The sequence below is a fragment of the Panthera uncia genome, chromosome E1 (assembly GCF_023721935.1).
Source record: "Panthera uncia isolate 11264 chromosome E1, Puncia_PCG_1.0, whole genome shotgun sequence".
NCBI classification, from domain to species: Eukaryota; Metazoa; Chordata; class Mammalia; order Carnivora; family Felidae; genus Panthera; species Panthera uncia.
Window position 1 is genome coordinate 19,268,002 of NC_064814.1, and position 24,266 is coordinate 19,292,267.

At 40.4% G+C, this 24,266-nt stretch overlaps 1 protein-coding gene across 10 annotated transcripts in view; it reads left to right on the plus strand.

The window, feature by feature from the left end:
* CEP112 (centrosomal protein 112) overlaps positions 1 to 24,266 on the plus strand; it is a 413,298-nt gene that overhangs the window by 195,718 nt on the left and 193,314 nt on the right. For all 10 annotated transcript variants that reach the window (XM_049637678.1, XM_049637676.1, XM_049637673.1 and 7 more), the window contains one exon: positions 5,917 to 6,099. In XM_049637678.1, coding sequence (XP_049493635.1) covers positions 5,917 to 6,099 — 183 coding nt within the window. The remainder of the gene's footprint in view (positions 1 to 5,916; positions 6,100 to 24,266) is intronic.

Here is a 24,266-nt window from a genome sequence, read left to right on the forward strand (position 1 = left end):
TTGACAGAGAGAGAGAGAGACAGAGCATGAGCAGGGGAGGGGCAGAGAGAGAGGGAGACACAGAATCCGAAGCAGGCTCCAGGTTCTGAGCTGTCAGCACAGAGCCCGACGCGGGGCTCGAACTCCCGGACCACGAGATCATGACCTGAGCTGAAGTCGGCCGCTCAACCGACTGAGCCACCCAGGCGCCCCACAGGGAAATTTTCTGATATATCTGTGTGTACATGGGTTTTCTTGCTATTTGCTCTCCACATTCTCTTCTCTCCTTCATTCTCTCAAGTCTTTTGTCAATGTCAGTGATTCGATTTTCAGCCATGTTCATTCAGTTGATTGTTGTTTCTAGTGGAGAATTTACAATTAACTTTGTGATTGGGTTACTTTGGTCCTTGGTTAATTCTGTTGTTTTATCTTCTTGTCTATGGGTTCTTCTTCTGGCGCTGTTGTGCTCCTACTAGGTCCCCTGTCACTCCATTTGCTCCTGATTTTGAGGGTGTGTTTCCTTCCCTCGAGAATGATGGGCCTGCCTTCCTTTCTTCCTTCTCCTTCCCCACCTCTTTTAAAAAACGTTTTTATTTATTATTATTTTCTAATATTTATTTTTGAGAGAGAGAGACAGAGCACAAGCACAGGAAGGGCAGAGAGAGAGGGAGAGAGAGAATCCGAAGCAGGCTCCAGGCTCTGAACTGTCAGCACAGAGCCCGATGTGGGGCTTGCATCCACAAACTGGGAGATCATGACCTGAGCTGAAGTCAGATGCTTAACCGACGGAGCCACCCAGGTGCCCCTCCCCCAACTTTTAGTTTGTTTTTTAGTTGGTGTAATATTTTTATAGCTGTCTAGACACTTTTTCCTTTCATCTCACTTGGGCTTTAAGTGGACAGCACTCTCCGAATCTATTCATTTTGGTTTATACACGTGAATTCTCTCTGGCTCCATTTCTGCCTTTTTTTTTCAGCCTGTCTGTCTTCCTCTAGGTTTCAGTTTGAGGGCAAAGGTATTCTGTTGTATTTACTTTCTACAGCTTGAGATTAGGATAAGGTCGAGGAGGAGAACTTAGGTGAGGGCAGTGACACACTTTGTTAGAGAAACTGATACCTGCTATGTCTTTTAACATTTTGCTAATCTCTTCCCCCAAGATTTGCTTTCTGTATTGGACCGGTTTTTCTTTTCTTTTCTTTTCTTTTCTTTTCTTTTCTTTTCTTTTCTTTTCTTTTCTTTTCTTTTCTAATGGGAACTCTGAAGCCTGTGCTTCGATCAGAATCAGCCACAATTTTTCACTTTCTCATCCATCTCTTTCCAGCAGCCATTTCCACTGATGAAGTTACGCCCTTACCCTTACCTTAGAAGATGTTCCTCAGCAGTACTTTGCTCAGCATTTCTGCCTCTGGGGAAGGAACAGAATAGTAGAGCCTCTCTTTCTTTCCTTGACTACCACCCTTTGCCATGGATGGCCAAGGTGATAACCTTCTTTCCTTGTTTGGTTGTTGCCAGTGAATGTCCTATTGTGTTTTACATTTGTTTTGTTCCTTTCACAATTTTTCAGCAGTCTTTCCCCAGAAGTTGTGATGCCAGGTGTGTTCGCCATGAGGCACTGGTCGCCTTGGAAGCCACTTGTTCCCTTCTTGCCAAAAGCATCCCATCAGCAGCTGAGTGACTGACTGTCAGGGTGTTACAGGGAAGTCTTGTGGATTAAGATGGACATTGTATTACCTTGGTAGCCTTCACCCGTGTCCAAACTTCAGCTTTCATACTTCTGTTCACTTGAAATGAGCGCAGTCACCACTGAGTTGTAAGACACGTCTATCCCGAGGGCTCCTAACTGGAGACTCCTCCCCTCCCTCCTTTCCCAGCCAGAGCATGCGGAAGACCTCTTTTTTCTACTTCCTGTAGCTTTAACCCATTCTTATACCAAGGCTTCAGAATATAGATTTTGTAATTTGGTTATGTTTAAGGTTATTTTAGTTAGTATTCTGTACCACCAGCCCCTTTAAAAAATATGTTGGATGTATTCTGTCACTTCTATAATTATGCTTCTGGTTTTGGAATTTCTGACGTTGAGGTGTGTTACTGAGATGTGTTGGTCTTCTATGGGTTGTGTACCGAGAAGTAATGACTTCTGTCCCCGTTGTCGCTTTCTTTATGAGATTTTTAAAATATGTTCAGGCCACATTTGCCAGCACTGATTTCACTGGGAAGCAGTTACCAGGGCTTAAAATATACATTCCGGGGCCCCCAGAGACGTGCGTATTTGGTGGTTCCATCTTGGTCTTTCTCAGAGCCTGGAATGTACTTCTGCTCTTGGACACGTATGTGAAGCCTCACTTAGAATGGGGACGCCGGCACCAGACTGCACAATGATTTAGTCTGTGATGGATGGCTGTGCTTTCAGGGCCTTCAGAACTTTAAAGCTTCACTCTTGAACTTCATGTGTAGTCTGTGTTGGGGGGGTAGCATAGTGGATGGAGCATCATCTCCTATTTTGACCTCCAAAAATGATAGTTGTCGTCAACCTAATAGTGTCTAGGCTGTAAAGCCATTTTCTCACTTGAACCCCAACCACCAAGGCGTCAAGAACAGCACCTAAGGGCACTACCAGATGCTACCAGACGCTTGCACTTGAGGGCTATTCACGTTACTCCCCCGGAAGACATGTCAAGCTGCCTTTTTTCTTAAGTTTATTTGTTTTGAAAGAGAGAGAGAGAGAGCGAGCAAGCGAGCATGTGCACATGAGCCGGGGAGGGACAGAAAGAGAGGGAGAGAGAGAATCCCAAGCAGGCCCTGTGCTGTCAGTATGGAGCCTGATGAGGGGCTTGATCCCACGAACCGTGAGCTCATGACCTGAGCCAAAATCTAGAGTCAGACACTTATCCGACTGTGTCACCCAGGCTCCCCGCCATCTGCTTTTGTGCATGTAGAGCGGGTATACCTGTCCAGTGTAGATACCTGGCCCACAGCCCCGTGCTTTCGGATTAGGGAACTTAAAGCTTTCCTTCCTTTATTACAGGGAGCTCTGTAGCTGGCCTTACTGAAGCACGTTCCTGGGTGATGGTGCATCCTATTCGCCCCTGTAGGATAGATTATGGGTTCTGGACCGCTTCGACACACAGACCTCGTTGTCACTGAACATTCGTCTTTGTGGATGCTGTGTACTTTTACATCCTCCACATTTTCTGCGACTTACAACCTCCTGGTCACCATTAACTCCATTAGACATTATTGTTGGTCAACCAGAAGTATCTATTAGTCCAAGATAAAGTACTGTACTTCATGTTTGCTTTTGAGATACACCCACAAGTAAAAGATGGAACTAGAAAAGCCAAAAAACTCTGTTAACATTTACTTACGTGGAAGGGGCTAGGGACCAGTAAAATCTTCAACTTAATCCACTTTGATCCACTTTTGGATCCACTTTGATCCAAATTTGATCCACTTTGATGATGGCCTTTGTGGTTATGAATATCATCATTATGTTGTTTCCAGAGCATTAGGGTTTTTCTTCTGGACTCTGCTATTTATCAGGAGAAGACGTCTGCCAGAAGGTACTAACAGTGAGGAATCCTGGGCAAAGACCAGAAAGGGTTCATAACACCTAGAGGTTGGCCAGGTAGTGTTGGTGTGAGCAGACAGGCCTCTGCTATTTCACTTTAAAAGGCTCTCGCAGCCTGAGATTTATTCATTCATTCACTAGCGTCACTGAGCAATGCGTCCTGACAAAATAACAAAGTATTACTAATTTATGAACATCTGACTTTAGGCTCGAAATTCTGCTATCTCTATTTCATTTGTTCCTGATTTTTAAAAATGAATAAACTGAAATCTGAACATGGGCAGGTCATTGATCAGTCTACAAGAGCTCTTCAAATAACTCGGAGACAGTTACTTTGAAAGTACCTTACTTAGAGCCTAGAATGAGGCAGCACCATTACTCACAATCTATCTGATAGTGACTCCTGATCGTGTGGTGTGTTTTTTCTTGGGGGAAAGAAGTTCTTCTGGACTTCTTCTGCCCTAATTACGGGTCAACTGGTTGCTTTTTCCTAGAGTGTATAAAATAATTGGTTTTCCATCAATTTTAAATCCTATCCATTCTCTCAATGTTCCTGAGACTTTTGAGAATCAGATCTCAGTAGAACTTTCTACCTCCATCCACTTCTTTCAGTGTGTTGTATACTTAAATGATTTTAATTAAAACTTACGAATTTATTATAATAATGCTTGATAGTGTAACACTGAGTGGAAATAATAATGTGTCCAAGAACTAAAAATATTCTAACTCAATAATTCATAAACTCAGATGCCTGAAATAATGCAGTAATATCAACAAAACGTTGAATTCTCTCTTTTTTTGCGATTAACATTATAGTTGTGTGAATCACAGAGTAAAGCATGCACATTAATTTTAAATAAGAAAGCTTTACTACTTGGTAGGTAAGCAGACGATGTTGATGTTATTTTTTCTATATGTGGCCAACAGTAGAATAATATGGAAGAAAGATCCCTACATTTTAAGTAGGCACGAATTCACTAGAATGCATCTTTGTTCTCAGATGCAAAATAAATATTTCTATATTATTTTATACATTATTTTGTTCTGATAAGTGGATATGAAGAGCGAGTATCCTTTTCTTTCTTCTAAATAGTATAGTACATTTATGAGTGGCCAGAAATTTCGTGCTCATTTTCCAACTCCAGGAAAAATCACAGTAAGGAAACATGTTGAAACCTGTGTGTAAGCACATTCAGTTCGTGTTTTGATTCTTAATTTGCAATTAGAGGATGAGAATTTCAATTCTCAAAAGAAAAGAAGTTCTGAAATTTAGCGTAGCATGTACGCCTGGAGAAATGAATGCTATCGCTTTAAGATAAGGTAGGCTGGTGATTCATTGCACGACACAAGAAACAAGATCGATTTGGAGCAGGCTCCTACTGTTAGCTTTTTTGAAGATGGATTCTCACGCCGAAAATAACACAACATATTCTAGATAACAGCAGTTTTTTCCCCTGAAATCCACCAAAACTGAAGAAAAATCCAAGTGACTGTTCTTAGCAGCTGTGTGGCCTGGAGTTCACTGGGGAAGCTGGCTTCCTGCAGTCCCCTATTCATCACCTGCTTCAAAGACAGCCTGGCTGGCTATAGTTTGCAGGCCAGGTAGGGTGCCATTGTGCACAGTCTGGGAGGATTAGTATCAAAGCTGCGGCAACCAGGCCCTTGGTCTCGGGCTGCCATTCAGTCTAGCAGGGAGAGGCTAAGACTGGCCAAGGTCACAGTCTCCAGTGTGGAGTGGACTGGGAAAGGATCCTGAGAATAGAATGCTCTTTATGAAATCATGGCGCAAGCCTGCAGCACAGCAGGTGCCCTTCTGGAACACATAACATCTGTTTATGTTGGTATACCGTAGCTGACAACGAGATAATAGAGCTTTGAAATTTATCATTTTATTTTTTTAAAAAGACAACTGTATATACAATAATCCAGATGCGTATTTAGCTTCGATCTTTTATTTGAAAATCATAAAGAAAACTGACCGATTTAATTGCTGCTTTTTACGTGTATATATTTAAGCAAACAGCAACGCGTACTGACTATTAACCATTTATAACCATTGCTGATCAGTAATACCCGAATTCTTGGGTAGGAAGTACGTAGCATTCGACATAATTTTTTTCAGTGTTCAGGCATTTATGTCAACAGATTGCAGAACGATTTCCTGCATATGCCCAACTGGCTTGAATATTAGGAGGTTTGGATCAAATCACCCCCTCCCCCCAGACGAGAGTATTTCAAGGGTGAGGTAATCATGACGCAAAAATAAAATTTTCAACTTGGACAAATTAGAGAAAAATTAAGCTGTCCATGAGTTGTCATGACGACAAGGATGTTCTGTTGATGAACTGTCCTCCTCATTGTCCAATCAGATAGTAGAGCTGAAGCTGGAGCATGAACAGGAGAAGACGCACCTATTACAGCAGCATAACGCAGAGAAGGATAGCCTAGTCCGAGACCATGAACGGGAAATTGAAAACCTGGAAAAACAGCTTCGCGCTGCCAATATGGAGCACGAAAATCAAATTCAAGAGTTCAAGAAACGAGATTCACAGGTAATTATCAATAATATTTGATAAAACGGCTGTCTATTTTTAAAAAGTCATCAGCGTTTAGTGTTTTCCTATTATTCTTGTTGGTGCACGCTGTTTGATCATTTGCAAAACTGACATATAAATGTGATTTTTTTGTTTTCTTCTCCCCCCCCTCCCCCCGTTTTGAGGATGAATAAGGCTTTAACTACAGAAACCACAGGTAGCCAGATTAAAAATCCCATGGCGCGCTATAACTTGGCCCCTTTTTTATAATCTTGTCTCTCAGTTCCTTTCATGATGGATTTTTTTTAAGGTATCTGCCCCTTACCCCTCCCCTCAGCCTCTGCAAATCCCTATGAAATATATCAGCCTTACTCCTTGCTTTTTGTTTTAATCTCTGTAGGTAATCAAGCAGCTGTTTTAATATTTGCTTTTCCTTCCTGGTGTTGCTTTTTTTTTTTTTTTTTTTTTTCATTAGACTCTATATTTGATTAGATCACTCAGATGGCAATTGGTAAAAATGACTCTAGAGAAGGGCTATTTCCCATCAGGTCTGTCGCTTTTTCCGATATGCACATGCCCCCCAGCCTCCACCTCTGTAGTCCCTGTTGGAAACCATTTGGCAGAATAACCCCCAGCTGTGGTAGCATTTGACTCTTCAAACTTATGGATGAAATGTGCACTGTCAGCATGGAAAATTATCTTTATAAATTTCAGATGAAAAAAAATCTTATTGGGTGTGGGCATCTTTGTGGTACAATACGTTCTTTGGGGTATATATAATCAAAGGCCTTTCGTGTATCCTCCTGAGATTGCTGTGAAATTTTATTAAAGAAAAATTGAAGAGCAACTGATAACAAAAAAAGATAATTTTCTTTTCTAATAAAACCATATCATCTACTAGGTCTAATAAATACCTCTTTTCCCATTGAAATCTTAACCATATTATTCATATCACATACAAGCTTCTTCCTCAATATCCTTTCTCCCCAAATGATATAATTTTTAAACAATGAAATAAGCCTTCTATTTTTTATGACATGTGTTTAAACAATTTTATAATCATCTAAACTATAAAACTGCTGATTAAGTAAGATGTTTATTTCTTGGGTGGAGGGCGGGAGGCGGTAAGGCAAAGAATAGGAGTTCTTGGTTATTTTTCATTTGACCTTGAGTTGTCTTTTACCTTCAGAGAATGACTGGGGCCCAAAAGTATACTCAGCACAGATTTTTTTTGTCACTAATATACGCTTATAGGAGAACTATTTTCAATTTGTTTTATGGGAGATTTGCTAACTGAAAAGGTAGTCATTGTAGTAGCAATGGTACCCGAAGAGTCAGGTGGTTCCTGCTAAGTCAATGTGGGTTATATTTTTGCCACCAACCTCATCAGAGCCTTTATAAAATATAAGCTGATCTTCCGATTGTTAGCCATATAATTTACTAAGAATATTTTCCAACTTAACATTCTCCTTCAAAGATGATGCTAAGCCTCAGCATTGTCTTCAGTGATAAAGTATTTGGGTTCTGAGTCTGTGTAGGGTCTGTTTGCATAGTAGAATTGAGTCCGTGATACAATAAAATACCTTAGTTTATATAACTCCCACTGTTTTGGTGCTGTTGTGGAAAGCCGACAGTAGTGGAGGCCAAATTTAGAGGACATCTTTGTGATATTACATATGTCGTATCTGCCATATATAGGGTGCGGTTCACCCAATAACAAAAGGGAAATTTTAGAATTATTACGTATAATTAAGCCACAGGGAGAGTACAATAAGGTTCTTAATTGAATTTCTGCTAATTGAAATAATCAGTATGGGGACCATATGACCTCTTCAAATGCTGTAGCATAGGATTGTGTCTCTCCTATTTTGTCTTTCTTGGAACAATTGGAATTGCTGTCATAGGAACGCCTAGTAAAGCAATGGAAACTTAGGCTAAATGCATTCTTGATCTGAATGAAAATGATTTTCTGTGGAAGCCAAACTTGATTGATTGTTTTTAGAGAATGTATTTTTTTTTTTAATTTGCCAATGAGTTGTATTTTTGAAAACCTTATCGTGTGTACCAAAATGCTAATAATTTGTATTTATTTTGGTTATTCACTGAGGGTATTAATTCACAGTTTCCATCAGGTAAGTTCCAAATTTTCCAAATATATCTTTTCATGATTGTGACTTAAATAATGTGATGTGTGAAGCCTTTTAAGTCCTGAATTCCATTCACAAATTTCAGAAAAACAAAGTGGACATATATTTTTAAAAAATAGAAGATCTTCTTTTCCAAATCACTGTTTTGTGGCTTGACACATGTATTATGTACCTTAAATATTGGATTGGATCATTTTTCATTTTAGGTCCAGAGAGATTTGATTTTCAGTTCACGTTTGGCTACTCCCGTTTAGCAATGGAGGCCATTTTGTAAAAAGGACTGTTTGAAATACTTAACCAAAAAAGGACCAGGGAAGTACCAATTTTGGATACTATAGCTTTGCTTGCTGCTTTTTCTTCTATCAGATTTGTGAATTCAGACAATATAGTAAAAGTCTACTTTTGGCTTCTTCCATATATATTATGTATTATATACTGATAAGAAAACCATTATCATAAAGTATAGTTACCTACCGTAAGGTAAATCATATATCAGACAGGAACTCCCTTTAGGTGAATGTGCTATATAATTATTACAGGTTACTTTATACCCAAGGAATTTCTGTTTTCTAGAGAAATCATAAGGTATGGCAATGCAACTAAAGATAAGTAATCATTTCTTTCATTTTATTTGGTGTATTTGGCTAATTATTCTATGCATATATTGTATCTTTGTCATAATACCTTGACTTCCAATGGTAGGATATTTTATGTGGTGATACTTACATTTGCTAAAATGCATATTAAATTTTATCACCTTCATAGAAGATGGTCAGCCTGGTGTCTACCTGAGGTTACAATGTTTAAGAAAAAACATCCAGATCAGTAGGTACCAAGACATATAGAAAGTCACAGCCTCAGTGTCAGATATTTCTCATTTGCCAGATCCCTCTTATTGAAATTAATTTGGAGGATGATTTGATTGACTTAATCATGTTTTTTTCACATAAAGAAAATTCATAGTTTTGTTATGATCATCTTAGGAGAACCTGTTCTAGCATGGTGATTCTGCATGTGATTTTGCTTTTGAACTGCAGCATAGTGAGAGAATTTCTCAGTTTATTCCTTTGAATTATAAGAAAAACAGAACATAGGTTCCCTGACTTCTCAGTTGTTCTCTTAGGACCCTGAACCACCTGGAGATCGCTTGATCTTTTATGTTTGTTGCCAGAGTGAGTGGTGTGTATGAATATTGTAGAGGACCTTTGAGATCCGCCCCAAAGGTGGGGTTCCCATCATAGGACAGCTGTCTATGTCACCTGTTGAGGTACGGGCCCCTGGAAGACTCAGGGTGACCACAGCAGCCACTGTGAACCGCCATCAGTATAAGGCAAATTAATAGAGCCGACTTGGGAGATGGTTGTCACGAGATCCAAAAATACATGAAACTTAAAATTTGCATATAGGAGATGGAATCTTTCCTAACTTTGGGATCTTGATGCTTTTCTTGATTTCCTAACCTGAGAATCATGATGCTATTATGAACAAGTTTTGCATAATAAATGGACAGAACATCTTGGTTTTGCCATATTGATTCACAGTAAGAGGCTGTCCTATGGCTAATTGTAAAATGTAGGGTTTTCAGAAATCTTCTTCTTTCTCTCTTCTACTTAAAAAAAGATTTCCAGAAAAGATGTTTGTGGTAAGACAATTGTAATTTTTAAAATTATATCTCAGTGACATCACTTTCTTTTCCATGAATTTGGCAATCCGGGCCCAGATTAAAAATGTTCATTTCTAAAACTGGGTGTGTGCCTGTGTATGGTGGACTAAATATTGGCTGTTCTAAGATTCTTCTAAGATTACTTATGGATGAATTGAGCAATATGTACATTCTAAACATTATAGCTAAACCTGTACATGGTCTTTGGGCTTTTTTCGGGTAGCATTTTTCCATTGGAAACATTGATTTTAATTTTTTTATATGTCAACCACTTTCAAAAAGGATGTGAGGTGGCATTCTGTAATAAACATTTAAACAGCTAAAATATAACTGAAAATAGTAATTAAGCAATGAACGATATTCACTCCATCAGGAAACCTATACTACTTTTAAAAATGCTTTAGTGACGTACCAGTTTTAGCTCTGAGCTCACCTAGAAGCCACAGTGAAGAGGGGAACATGATGAAGTGTGACATTCTGATGATCTGTGAAAGAAATCATACCAGTTCACTTTTTTTCTAGCTCCCAATTCTGAGAGAAATATATGACAGAGGACTTAGCCTAAAGGATACTGACCACTATAACTGTTGACATCTTTATGTATTAAAACATTTGGCAATGAAATGTGGCGGGAACATCTTGGCGTCTTTAAGTACTTTCACAAAATGTAATGAGCAGGTTATATTTTAATGCGCCCACGTTTCATTTTGATCAAATAAAATGATGAATACCATCATGCTCAATATCAAAAAACACACGTGCTTCAGGAGCTCCAATTTTGTACATATGAATCAAATGAAAGGATATTTTAAATCGCGAGACTAGCAAAGTCTAGTACTTTCATTATGTGACTGATCCTGTAGCCCTTACAAAGCATCTTTGGAGAAACATGGCTGAGGTTAGAGGTAGTTTAAAAGCTAATGCCCAGCTGTTCATTTCGAAATCTGTTGCTCTCTTTCTTCCAGCTGATTCTCTTGTCCTCTGAATTTATACTATGGAAAACTATAAGAAATAAAAGCAAGTGATAATTTGGTTCAGGAGCATAGGGTATTTGTACCTGTACTAAAACAGTTCCCTTTCTCCCTCCATGACCAAAATGGTGTCTCATCGTCTTTTATTCACTAATATCATTTACTTGGTTTTGAGGTAGCAAATATTTTCATTTCTTTGGGTCAACTGGACAGATCATGTGGAAAAAACAAACTATGTAAATATTTTCCCCCTACCGTAATGAGGCTGTTGCGGTCAAGGTAACCCTGCTTTTTTGTTCCCTTCCTGTCCCTGGTGACACCCACAGTCACATCAGAGTGGATGCCTGGTTTCCAGCCGTGTGCACACCGTGCTTTGATACTTACCCACGATACACTAAGTTATTTGTAGTAGAGGGAGAGAGGCATGGAATTAAGCGTGGTTTCAGTATTAGGTGGGTTTTGCTGCAATGCACATAATGTGTAATGCCAGACATAAGAAGGATTGGTGGGAAGATGTTTTTAACAATTTATTATTCTGCGAAAAGAAAGTAAGACTTTTTCAGTGGACTTGTGGTAAAACCACACATTACAGATTTCAATTTATTTTCCTTAGATGAAGCTTTATGGTATTATCGAAGAGCTGCATTTAAGACCGATCAAAAACTTACTGCATACATTTAGAATATAAACAGAGGTTTTCCTAACTGAGCCATTTTGAAAAGCCTGTGCGGGCAATACTGTTTTTCTGATACCAAAAGCACAGGTTATACAGAAATTTCCAAGGAGGATCAAAGTTCATTTCATATTTTGACACAGATATATTGATGCAAAGATCCTGTTTTATCAGTAGCCAATGGTGTTTTGTCTAATAGTATTACATATGAATTTAATAATATGTTTTATTTATATGTTATATGTATTACTATGTATAAGAATACGATTTCTTAGATACTTAATTAGGAGAAAATATAGGAAGATGACCTTTCAAAGTAAAGTTTACATTTTTTGTAGATCACTAGCCTTCTTTTTCCATTATAATTCTAAAATTCTGTAATTATTTTCATCTTATAGGCACACAAATAGCGTATATTCCTGTAATTAAACTATTATAAATAATTCAACTTGGTCCTCGTCGTGGAGAAAATTACGTTGAAAAAACAATAACAGGCTGAGACAAGGAAATTGATTTCTCTAGGAATGATCCATTTGTAGAAGTATTATACAGTGTATCTTTAGTCCTGTGCATATTTTTTAAATGTGGCAGTTACCATGGAAACCACATTCCATGGCATGTGGTCCACTTTTAGATAAAGCATATTCCTTTTAAAGACAAACCTTCCAAATAATGGCATGAAGTATTCCCTTTGAATCAACAACTTTGTGTCAATTAAATGATTGCTTTAAAAATCCGTCTTTTGTTCTCACTCTACTTCATAGATTTTTTAGATAGATTAAAGTTGTCCTTGAAGAAGTAATAATTAAATGCTGGAGATATTTAAAACAGGGGGTACAGTGGTGAAAACCGGGGAGATGGCGAGGGACAAGTGTGTGGACACAGGACGTTGTGCCGGACGTGCACCTGTGCAGGTATCTGCGTATCCAGCAGCAGCACAGCCAGACTGAGTAAAGAGATGACCACATCCAATTATTCTCAGTTTACAGATGAAGAACCTAGGGTTCAAGGCCACTACCTTGCCCAAGGTCACAGAACTAGCAAAGCAGGGCTCCTTAATCTTAATTCAGTACTCGTCCGCGATCCCCCAGCCTCTTGCAAGAGAGATTTTTAGATTCGGGGAGAGACTCGGACCTGGCAAAAAAGGCACAGGGTTATACGTGAGCCCTTGCCTAGCATGAGAGAGACGCTGGTACCCTGCTCCCCAAGCTGAGAGGCTCCTCACCATTTGCATTTCTTTCCGTGAGTTGCCATACTTGCCGTTGCTGCAAAGTCCTAATTGAATCCTGCTGCGTGAGTTCCAGCTTTAGTAGGCAGTACCTCCCCGAACAGCACTGAATTCCTGTGCTTGTCTGTGCTTCACAGCGGCGGCGGCAGCAGCAGCAGCAGCAGCAGCAGCAGCAAATGTTCATTGCGTGCTTTGCGTGCACCAGGCTCTCTGCTAGGTCCTTCGCGATGCACCATCTCTTTGAACCCTTCCAACCCCCCATGAGGATTAAACTTCCCATTTGGGAGCTCTGTTTGGACCTTCTTGCCTGGGTCCAAAGATGAATGTATGTCAGTCCATTTTATCAAGGAGACAAGTTTCAGAAAGCATAAGTAGAATGCCCAAGGTTACAAGTGTGTGGACGCAGGACGTTGTGCCTGTGTAACTTAGTAGGTAAGTTAGTGTAGCTGAGACTCGTGTGGCAGAGTCCCGTGCCCCATATGCCTACTTGTGTGTGAGTCCGTCGTCTCTGGGTTTCATTTATTCTGCATAAATTGCACTATATTTTCGATGTTGGATTGTCAACTCATGGCTAGATTTAACGTACTGATACCCATACCTCAGACCGTTTAAATCCAAATCAAGATTGAGCAACGGTTTCAAGCTTTCTCCGACGCCACAAGCCATGGCTGTGTCTCTCTTCTGAGACACATTTAACTCTGAAGAGACAGGCAGTTCTTAATATTTTATTTGGAAGAGAATTCCTTCCCACAAATTTCAGAATTTGTAGACTGGAAAAATAAATATGTTTTTGAGATGGGTTCACTTTTGGCTTTTGCATTATTACTGAAATGAGAAGATGTGTCTAGAGGGAGAATGTAGGAAGCTTTTACGTCAATGAACCTACCCATCTCGATAAAAATTAGCAGGAATCTGCACTTAGTACTGGTGAAATGCGGTTTGGTGTCGATGGCCTATTCTAGGCGAACACCTATCATAGTCACACACCAGTTTGGAATTTCACATGTGATCCCTTCACTTTATGGAATGAATTTTTAAATCTCAAAGACTTCAGTTTCCCAATTTTTCCCCTAAGGGAACCCGTGTAATGATCCTTATTGCATGACAACAGCTAGTCCAAACCTTTTAGAAGTGAGGTCAAGGCAGTTTAGTAAATTCAAACCCAGAGACTCTCTAGAAATACAAGGAATAATCAGAAACCGTGTTTCTTTTAGAATCCTCAAAGACAATTTATGTTGATGCAGTTATAGCTCAATTCTAGACTGACTTTGGTCCGGATGAGAAGTTTTCAGATGAATTCTTTTCTTTACATAAAATACCCCAGAGATAAATTGTTATTCCACATCCTGAATGTCATTCCCATTGACATAAGGAAAAAATGCCTTCAGTTATTTTTAGCGTTTTGCTCCTCCTTGTCCTTTTCACCTCTGCCTCAAAAAAATTACTAAGAATGTTGGCAGAAATTATCTTTGAGGAAACACTGCATGAATAACTCTTCTTTCTTGATGTCTTGGAAAAGTCGTTTTTGGATTTCTGACTCAGTCCGTTCTCTGAGAGACATCCTTGATGTCTTCATTTATACATTTGAGGTAATTTTTTGTGACAGAGAGGTCGGAGCCAAAGTGCAAGAAATGATTGGCAAAATGATGATATCATCACACGTTCAAAGCCCTGGCAAATTGAAGCTTATTAAACTGTCATTTTGTCTTCCATTCAGGACTAATTGGAATCATGCCTAGTTGCATGATAGGAAAGATATTTAACACCTGAGAATTTCTCATGAGAAAAACGACAGGAATTGATGCCAGGGAGACCGTAAACTCATGTCTGAGGAGGAGAGCAAGGCATTACATGAAAATAATAGTCTATTTTCAAGCTACTTTAATGTTTGTGTACAGAAAATGTTTGAAAAATACTGTTAATAGGAGATAATAAAAAATTGGCCTAACTGAGACTTAAAGCACTGAAATTGGTGGATTCATGTGAAACTTGGGAGTAGTGTTTTCCCATTGAAAGGAATGTTAAAATTCAGCGAAAATTCTTTTTCGTCACTTATCTTACATTGTTACCTGGCCTCTCAAGTATTTTTGGATCATTGTGTCCTGGGAGGTTGGAGAGAGATCACGAGAAATCAGAAAGAAACTGTACACAATTCGACTTGCAGGGTTGGAAAATGTGTGTTATTTTTCCGGTTCATTTTGATTTGTTTTCCTTAGGTATGAGGTCAAGGCCTAAAAGTATTAGTCCTATTTGAAAATGAGATAATGGCATCCTCTGAGAATGAAGTTTGCTGAAGTATGTGGCCTGGATCTGGGGTCTCTTCCCTTGTTAGTGGGGGCCATTGTAATGCAACATTAGTCTTGCATTGTGCCTGTGTGTGTGTGTGTGTGTGTGTGTGTGTGTGTGCGCGCGCGCGTGCTCAGGTCTCTCCCACTGATATCACTCTGTGGTACACAGGAGCTTCCAGTGAACATGAAACCAACAGCCCAGCCAGCCCCTAGCATCTCAAAACCAGGGAATTTTCCAGTGGAAGGACTCGAAAGGTACAGGTCTTTAAAAAGGTTAAAATTAAACTGGTGATTCATTCATCTTAAGTTTGCCTCTTAAGTCAGTATTTATTAATGAAACAAACCCCAGATCCCTGTAGGGTCAAGTGGGACCTTATTTATTTTGTTATTTGCAAAGATGTCATTTAATGTACAAAATCCACGTGTTCACCAAATGTTTCCCGAAGAGCTAATTTTTTTGTAACGTAAACGTTATCCTCCCTTGTTGGGCAAGTTTTATAGTAGCTCCAGATAAAGTGATGTTGGCAATGAAAGTGGAGTGTGAGGTTCGAAAACTTTTGTTCTTCAGTTATTCAGAAATTATGCCAAAGCTGTCATTAGACAAAAGCCATGAGTTCAAGGGGTACAGGGTGTTGCCAGCCGCTATTAATGTCAGTCCTGACTATTCATATCCTGGTTCAGACTTTGGGAAACACGGAGATGCACCCTTGTACTTAGACCTCTGGGATCATCGCTAGTGACGGCAGTAAACGTCACAACCCCCGTGCCTACAAAGTTGGCATTTCTTAAAATAAGTCGTTCAGTTCAGAAATAAGACTAGTAAACCTTCTCCTGAAAATCATCATTATCGTTAACTATTCTGATGGCTTTTTGAAATCTCATTGTTCCACACTGATGTCAACAAAAGGGAACTGTGACTTCAAAAGTTTAGTAACTGTGACTCTTCAGATAACATATGAATCAAGTTTATTTCCATATACATTTTTCCACCTGTAAAAATTAGGCAGAATTATGTATATGGAATTTCCTCATGACAGAGACCATATTCAGCTTGATTCATTTATTCAATGAAGATTTCTTGAGTGCTGTTCTGTACCAGGCTCTGAGGCTGGGTGTTTCAGGAGGTGCGTTTCACATCCTGGTGCATGTGAATATTGTCCCAGGGTTATGTAGAGTGTGGCCCATCTAGCCCTAAGGGGGTTCCTGCTCTGGGTATGGAAAAGAACAAGAGAGACCAATACTCTGCTCTAAAGGAACTTACACTTGAATGGGGGAAGGCAGATGATAACACAAAAACAGCCAAAGTGACAGGGAGAGCATCACATAGCAATAATGGGTAGGTTGAAAATTAACCCAGAGAGGTATGACAGGTGACTGAGTGATTGTCTTAGCGAGCCACCAGAGAAGGCCTCTCCAACGAAGAGCTGTCTGAGCTAAGAAAGATCTGATTGAGGAGAAGCCAGTCAGGCTGAGGGGACAACCAGTGAGGAGACCCTGGAGGAGAATAAATGTGGTGTCTTCAAGAAATAAAAAAGGAGGTCTGATGGCATGAACATAGCAGGTACGGGGAAGGTTACAGGGACTTTGAAGATCTGGGATTCCATTTTATTAAAAAACAATTTTTTTTGATGTTTATTTTTGAGAGAGAGAGAGAGAGAGAAGAGAGCATGCGAGCACGAGCGGGGAGGGGCAGAGAGAGAGGGAGACAGAATCCGAAGCAGGCTCCAGGCTCTGAGCTGTCAGCACAGAGCTCGATGCGTGGCTCAAACCCACGAACCGTGGGATCTTGACCTGAGCCGAAGTCGGACGCTTAACTGACTGAGCCACCCAGGTGCCCCTGGAAGACAATGAGAGGATTCCAAGCCGTGTCGCGACAGGATCCAGTTCATGTTTTTTGAAGTCCATTCAGGCTGTTGTGTGCAGTCCTGGGTTTCTATTTGATATATGTATTTGAGTCAGTAGGACTTTCTGATGGGTTAGGTGTGGGAGGGGAAGGAAAGAGGATTCTTTAGAATTTTAGTCTGAGCTGTTAAGATAAATGATGGGGTCAAATATGACAATGGTTAGGAGGGAATAACAACAAAATCAAGAGTTCTGTTGTTGCCAAGCTGAGTTTGAGTGACATCTTTAACATCCAGATGGAGATGTGTCAGCTGAGGAGTTGAGTATACGGGTCAAGGTTCCAGAAAAAGGAATTTGGACATCATTGCCATGTAGATAGTAATTAAAGCATGGACCTGGAAGCAATGACCAGTTTCTTATCAAATATGAAGACAGTGATGCTGGTTCATGGCCAGCCTCTACCACTTAGCGTCTGCTATAAACCTGTGACCTCTTTCATATCTCTGATCATCATTTTCACATCTGTAATATTCATTCGTTCATTCATTCATTCATTCATTCACTCAGCATCACCTGTTGAGCTGCTACCACATGTCAGGCACTATACTAGGCCTTGGAATATTAAAAAAGGAACGATCCTTGCCCTCTAGCTTACAGTCTCTGGGGCAATAGGAATTTTGCATCTGGAGGGTAATATGATTCATACCAACGGATAGGAGCAAAGAATGCCTTCCTTTAACATAGACGGAGGATGCATCTTACCACACATAAGAGCAGACATAGTAACACCCTTGGTCAGAAGGACACCCTGCCCAGGCCCTCAAGTCCCCATGAAGGCATCCCTTTGCTATTGACACCACCCGCTTTAGCATGATGTCTTAATGGGCCCCTTTAAGATACTTCCTTCACCATTCAGTAGGGTGGAGGGAGATTAATATCTTCCTGGCCCCTTTCTATTGTCTGGAAACTTTGCCTGCATGCCTGCCTTGCCCACCAAGTGTGTAAAGAACTGGTAACTATATCAGCATGAAAACAGACAGTTTTATTCTGTGACCTTGTCTAGTGTGCCTGACCTTTAAGCCTTCCAGAGTTACAGATATATATATATATATATATATATATATATATAGTGTTCTCCCAAGCAGGGTTTATTAGCATATAGGTAGAAAATAGAACTTTTTTTTATATGTGTTTCTATTTTTTTTTTATCTTTATATATATATATATATATATATATATATATATATATATATATCTCAAAGTACAGCAAAGTGATAAAGGTACTTTGATCCCAAGTACAGAAGATGCGTCTATCATGTGGTATGGGGGCATCAGGTTTGGGGAGGTAATGAGAAGAGATTGAATTAAAGGAGATATCATATGCATTGCATTTCAAAAATGAGTGGAAATTGGCTATGCAAATTAGACTCGGGAAAGCATTCCAAACAGGACTAGCATAAGCAGTACTTGGAGACAGTTTGTACCACGTTGAGAAGTCTGGGCTGGATCCCCTTGTACACTGCCCCCAGTTTGGGGTTTATATGCTCTGTCTGTGTTGCCATTTCTGTGTCTTCCATTTGTCTACCTCCTTGTCCTACTTGTAACTTACTACCCCTTCTGGTAATTATTTAAAACAGTGTTCTCCCAAGCAGGGTTTATTAGCATATAGGAAGATAAAATGTAGAACTTCTTTTTACATGTACTTGTATTTCATCTTGTAAAAATACCCATTTGGGGTGAATTTTTATAACTACATAATGTATCAGTACAGTGGTGTTACACATTTATACATGTACACACTGGCTTTCATGCCCCAATTACATTTTTTTTTCATGTTTATTTATTTATTTTGAGATGAGAGAGAGAGACAGAGAGAGGGAGGGAGAGACAAACCCAAGCAGGCTCTACACTGTCAATGCAGAGCCCAATGCGGGGCTTGATCTCACACATCGTGAGGTCATTACCTGAGCCAAAGTCAAGAGTCGGACACTTAACCAACTGAGCCACCCAGGCACCCCGCCCCAAATTTTTATGATAGAAATGTCCAATAACCAACTTCAGGGATCATAACTGTCAACAATCAGAAGTCACTGAGAAACTTTAAGCAGAGGATTAGGAAGCAGAAGGGAGTGACATTGGAGGCTGGGTGACTAGCTAGGAGTCATCCCAGATGATGAGGGACTTGGCTAAGGTATCAGCAGTGGGTGAGTTGACATGGCAGTGAGGGAGAGAGAGGAGTCCCAGGGATGTGGCTTGCTGTGCCACCGGACACTTAGGTGTCCATGTTATTATGTAAGTAAGTGGAAATGCAGGACTCGAGTTCAAAAGAGAGCTCTCCTTTGGGGATACAGATTTGAGAGTCACCAGGATGGATAGTAATGGATACCAATGGTGAAGATGGGTTTTCCTAAGGACCTGGAGTAGAATGAGAAGAGACGACACTCATTGCCTTAGGGAAGGCGGAGGAAAAAGAGCAGGTCAAGAAGACCGAGAGAGTGGGTCAAAGATGATAGGAAGGGACCCGAGAGAAAGTGGCATTTCACGAGCGAGGACAAATCACAATACTTAACTTCTGGATTGTTTATAAGAATTCGAAATGGCAAGTATTTTTTAATAACCTGATAAATATCAGTTTGTTTATTTCAATTTGTGAACTGTGGCCACACAACATAAATAGACTACTGCACCAAACAGCCAACAGTCCCTGAAGACTGGCCCCACAATCCTCCAGCCAGATGTGGGCTTCGAGAACAGCGAGCCCATTTCAGAGATGGGAAACACGAGACCTAGGAAATGAAGCCGCTCGGGCGGATAGTGGTAGAGTTGGGTATGGTTTGCAGGCATGACTAAACCAGGCTCCCGTAGCAATGTGGGGAGGGTCAGCTATGTGGCCTGCTCCGTGCCTGCGGTCCCTCCACTGCTCCTGAGACCAGGGAGGTTTCAGGTGCACAGAGAGCCTTTCCAGGTTGGGTACAGAGAAAGGTTTCACAGCTCACCTAGGGAAGCAGGGATCGATTGTCTAGAATCACCCAGTAAGATACAAATGAACAAGTTTTGCCTGGGTCTGTGTAAGAGCCAAGAGTTTGAGGGTCTGAGATGGGAGGGAGAACATATCTAGTGTCAGTTGACAGGAGGTAAGATCACAAGCTTCTCTGAAGCTCCCCTAAAAAGCCCAGGTTCTCAGACTGAGTCACTGTGCTCTGAAAAATCTCCCGCCCAGAATAGTCTACCACCGTGCCTGGGATCTGTCAGTTACATTGCTTGAAATATCTCTAAGTAGAATTTGGGTTTTCTCTCTCTTGCTTGCCCTTTTCTTTACTGAATGCATTGGCCTCGACTCGGTGGCCCATGTGAGCCTTTAAAAATCCAAAATGGATAAATCTATACAGTAAAATGCATTCTTGAATAGGTAATTCAGGAGCACTTTTAAAATTTAAATAAGTAACGATATATGGTTAAAAAAAGAAACCCAAATTATCTCTTTCAAGATGAAAATACATCTCCAAGGATTTCTTCCTCTGTCTCCATTCATTTCTCATTTAGCAGATGTCTTCCTGTACACAGTCGCTGTGCTCAAAGGAGGCATACAAAAACAAGTAAGACAAAACCCTTTCCTGGAGAAATTCACAGCCTGGCCAGACCGTTTAGCAAGTACACATAGTGTTGCAAACGGCATAATTGCCGCTATGGCTGTATGGCTACCATATCGTGAGATTGTGTCTCATTAAATTGCTCTCATTAAGCAGAAATCCATTACACTGAAGAAATGGGAGTCTTGAGGGATGCAAAGAGTGTAGAAAGAGAAGGAAGGTGCCGTAGGGGGCTGTAGTCAGAAGATTTGGACATCTGGAGGTGGGGGAGGGGAGCAAAAGACTTAGGCAGTGCAGACGAGGAGGTAGGAAGGTGCTTCTGGCAAGCCCCACCGGCTTTGAAGTTGTGCCCGAGGTGAGCAATGCCCCAACCATAGCCACCTTGAGTCACAAAAGGGGAAACAGCCCCTCCCTTAGGGAAATAAGCCCCAAGACCCTCCAGTCCTCGTAGAAAGCCTGGAGACAGGTGAGAGGATACGGGTGAGCTCCTGTAGAATAAGGCTGTAGGCCTCCCGCCCGTGAGAGACCTCCTGTCTCTGGGTTGGGGAGTCCTGGGTCCTCCTCCTCTTGACTTCCCAGGTCGGTTGCCTGATCCTGTTCCAGCACGTTATTCCCTCTCCTGTACTGCATTCCCTGCCCTGGAGCCCCATCTGCTGAGCCGCCTCCATGGGTGTGCTTGCACGACTGGGCTAAAGGTGAGCTGTCACAAGCAAACAGGTGCGTGCCCAAGGGTTTGGCTGGTCACGGCCAGGTAAGATTCCACCAGAAGAAAGAGGCTGTACTTCCGAGCTATTGGAACTGGGACAGTGGGAAATTGGAACATCCACTTTCAAAAGAACGGTCACTTTCCAGAAAACGTGATTCTGTTATATGTAGAAATACAAACATTGTCAACAAGAGATGGCCATTTTAATCGTTCTGTGTATCATTTATTTTGAGACGGGGAATTGAGCGTAACGTGATATGCTAGACCCTTTTACATGCTTTCTGGAAGGAGGTAGGTATTATCCCAGGTTTTACAGAGGGGAAGGCTGACCCAAGCTGTGCAGCTTATAAGTGAAAGGGCTGGGACTCGAACCCAAATCTTTCTGACTTCAAAGCCTGTGAACTTTCTCTCCCCTGCACCTCGTCCTGATGGAAATTGAAGGCATACCCGTTGGTGGGAAAGCCTTTTTGTGCTACCAGTGCTCACTGGTGACTTGTGGTTAACATTCATGAATATCGTGAGGGCGATTTCACAGAACAAATCAAATTGACATGTCAGAACTATTTAGAAGAACAAATAGTTCAGGGATATTCCGAGTCCCTCCCCCAGATCTCAGCAAAGCTTCTCCCTAAAACACGGTATTGCAGCTCTTTGTTTTTGAGTAGTCATTAATGCCATAGCATAGTTATGGCTGCAAGTTTTTCCCTTAAGCGGCTCTTTCCCTTCTGGAACCTGATGGCAGCCCACGGTTGTTTAGATTGAGCTCAGCGATGTTTTTAAACGTTAATTTGGTTTGACATGACTTGGTGCGCAAATTAATTATTCAGGCGCATCTTGCCCCACGTACGTGAAATTGTAGTGAATCACATTCTGCCGACCGCATGTGAATTGTAATGTTACTAGCAATCAGACTATTAAAGAACAAAAGCTGGCAACATATAGTAAGTCTGAATTTGGCCAGTCCCACAAAATTAGCATAAATATGCGAGGCAATCAGAACAGTTTTGGCCTTCCTCGGAAAGTGTCCCCGTTCTTATCTACTTCTAAAAGAATGTGGAATAAACTATTCATTTAACCGAGTATAAAAATATGTCGGCTATGCAGTTATAATCATGTGTCATTAATCAGAAAATACTGCAGAAACTCTGACAAATTAAAAACACAAGGATGTGTCTGCAAGGGTTTTTTCAGCCATTAACAAGCTGCTTCACCTCTCAGGCAAGCTCTTTCATGGCAACTTCTTGCTCAGTGTACTGACATCTTCAAAGGCTCTGACATCTGTCGGCCTTTGAACTACCATTAAAAAATATTATCCCATTTCCATTCTTTTATGCCCATTTTTTTAATTATAGCCCTTCTTTCAAGTTGGGAACATGGTTGGTTTAAATGATGCTGTCCTTTCGTTTTCAGCCACCCAGCTGCGGTTTGAATAAATTGATGTAGAATCAAAGGCGGGACTTTAAAGGAAAAAGGTTTGATGGACTTGGACTCCGAACCAGATGAGGTTTTATGATGAAAAGGGGTTTAATCCCAGCACAGGCATTGCTTCTATCAGTTCAGCAGTACAAAGCAATTCATATATATAGGTTCACGCGAAATGATCTATTTTTTTTTTTTTTAACAGCACAGATCTCTTCAGGACTTGCAAATGTGGCATTAGCTAATATTCAGAGAGCTGATTTCCTTTCATCCACCAGAAGCTTATGATTATAGTACAGTTCTCGAATTGGAAATGAGAGCTGCAACACAGACTTAAAGCTGCCGTCTGATTTGTATTCAATATACATGTCACTGCGGGACAGGCTAGTCTGGGCCAAGCTGGTTCAATACAAGGAAAAAACGGTTTCATCATCTGAGATTCTTTAGTCAAAAATATCACCAGCTAATTAAAACAGCAGTCTCATGACTCTTAGCGAGGCGTTTGGTTGATTGGTATCTCTTTAAATTTGACAGGAAGGATTAAGAGACGCATCCTCTTTTTTATTACTTATTCGTCTTGCTGTGTTAATGTGTTCAAGTGCGTCGCGGGGTAATGAAGTGTAATCAGTGAATTCGAAACACTTTTTTTTTTTTTTTTTTGAAAAAAGGAAAACAACGCGATTCTAAAACATTTTGCTTCTTTTGCACTGAAATGTTTCCCCTCACCCGGGTTTTGACCTGGAAAAAAAAAAAATCATTAAGGCAGACTTCCACATTTGTCTTTGCTCAGTATGCCTATTGTATGATAAATACTATCTTGAGCCAAATAGTTAAGTCACTAGATGAGTAGTTTAGGGTCATTACAAACCCAGACCATAGATAAAAGTCCGTGTTAAAGTTTTAGAAAGTGATTATTTTTAAATTTTCTAATAGTAATTCAGGATAAATAGTACTTTCCCCCCAATGGAGAATTTTCATAGGATAACGTCCACCTGCTTTACATTAGAAATTTGCTGTCTGCTGCTCAGAATAAAGATGGTTCTTCCATTTACTTGGACAGTTTGGTACTATTTAATTCTACAGATTTGGTCGTTCTGCACCACATTTTTTTTTTTTTTTTTTTTTTTTTTTGCCCATCCACCAACAACTTCTATTTAAGCTACAAATTAATATCCAAACTATAGTTTGAAGAAATTCTGAATATGTTCAGTTTCAAATTAGGAGAAGAGTTACTAGTAAGAGGAGTGATACATGAATTCTTTTACTCCAGTCCATGGTCTACCTCATTCTAGAATGTTTCTTGTACTCACTCTCTCTCTCTCTCTCTTTTCTCCTTAGAAGGAAACCTTTTTATTATTTTCTTAATTTAATGTAATTTAATTTTTTTGGTATAGATTTACCAGGAAATATATTTTGCTAGTCCTTACCTATTTTTTTTGTAGATTCATGGGAGTTTATTGAGTGACCTGGCAGAAGTTGGATTTTTCTCTCAGTTGTAATCATCACCGTTTTTCACCCTGGGACCTCTTTTAACCCCCCTTTTTATTATACCGTGACTGGCCAGTCTTTCGCTGCTGTTAACCACACACTTAGGTTTTTATCACTGACTTATCTCCTTCTCTTTATCGTGCTGAACTATGTCTGTCTTCCCACCGAGT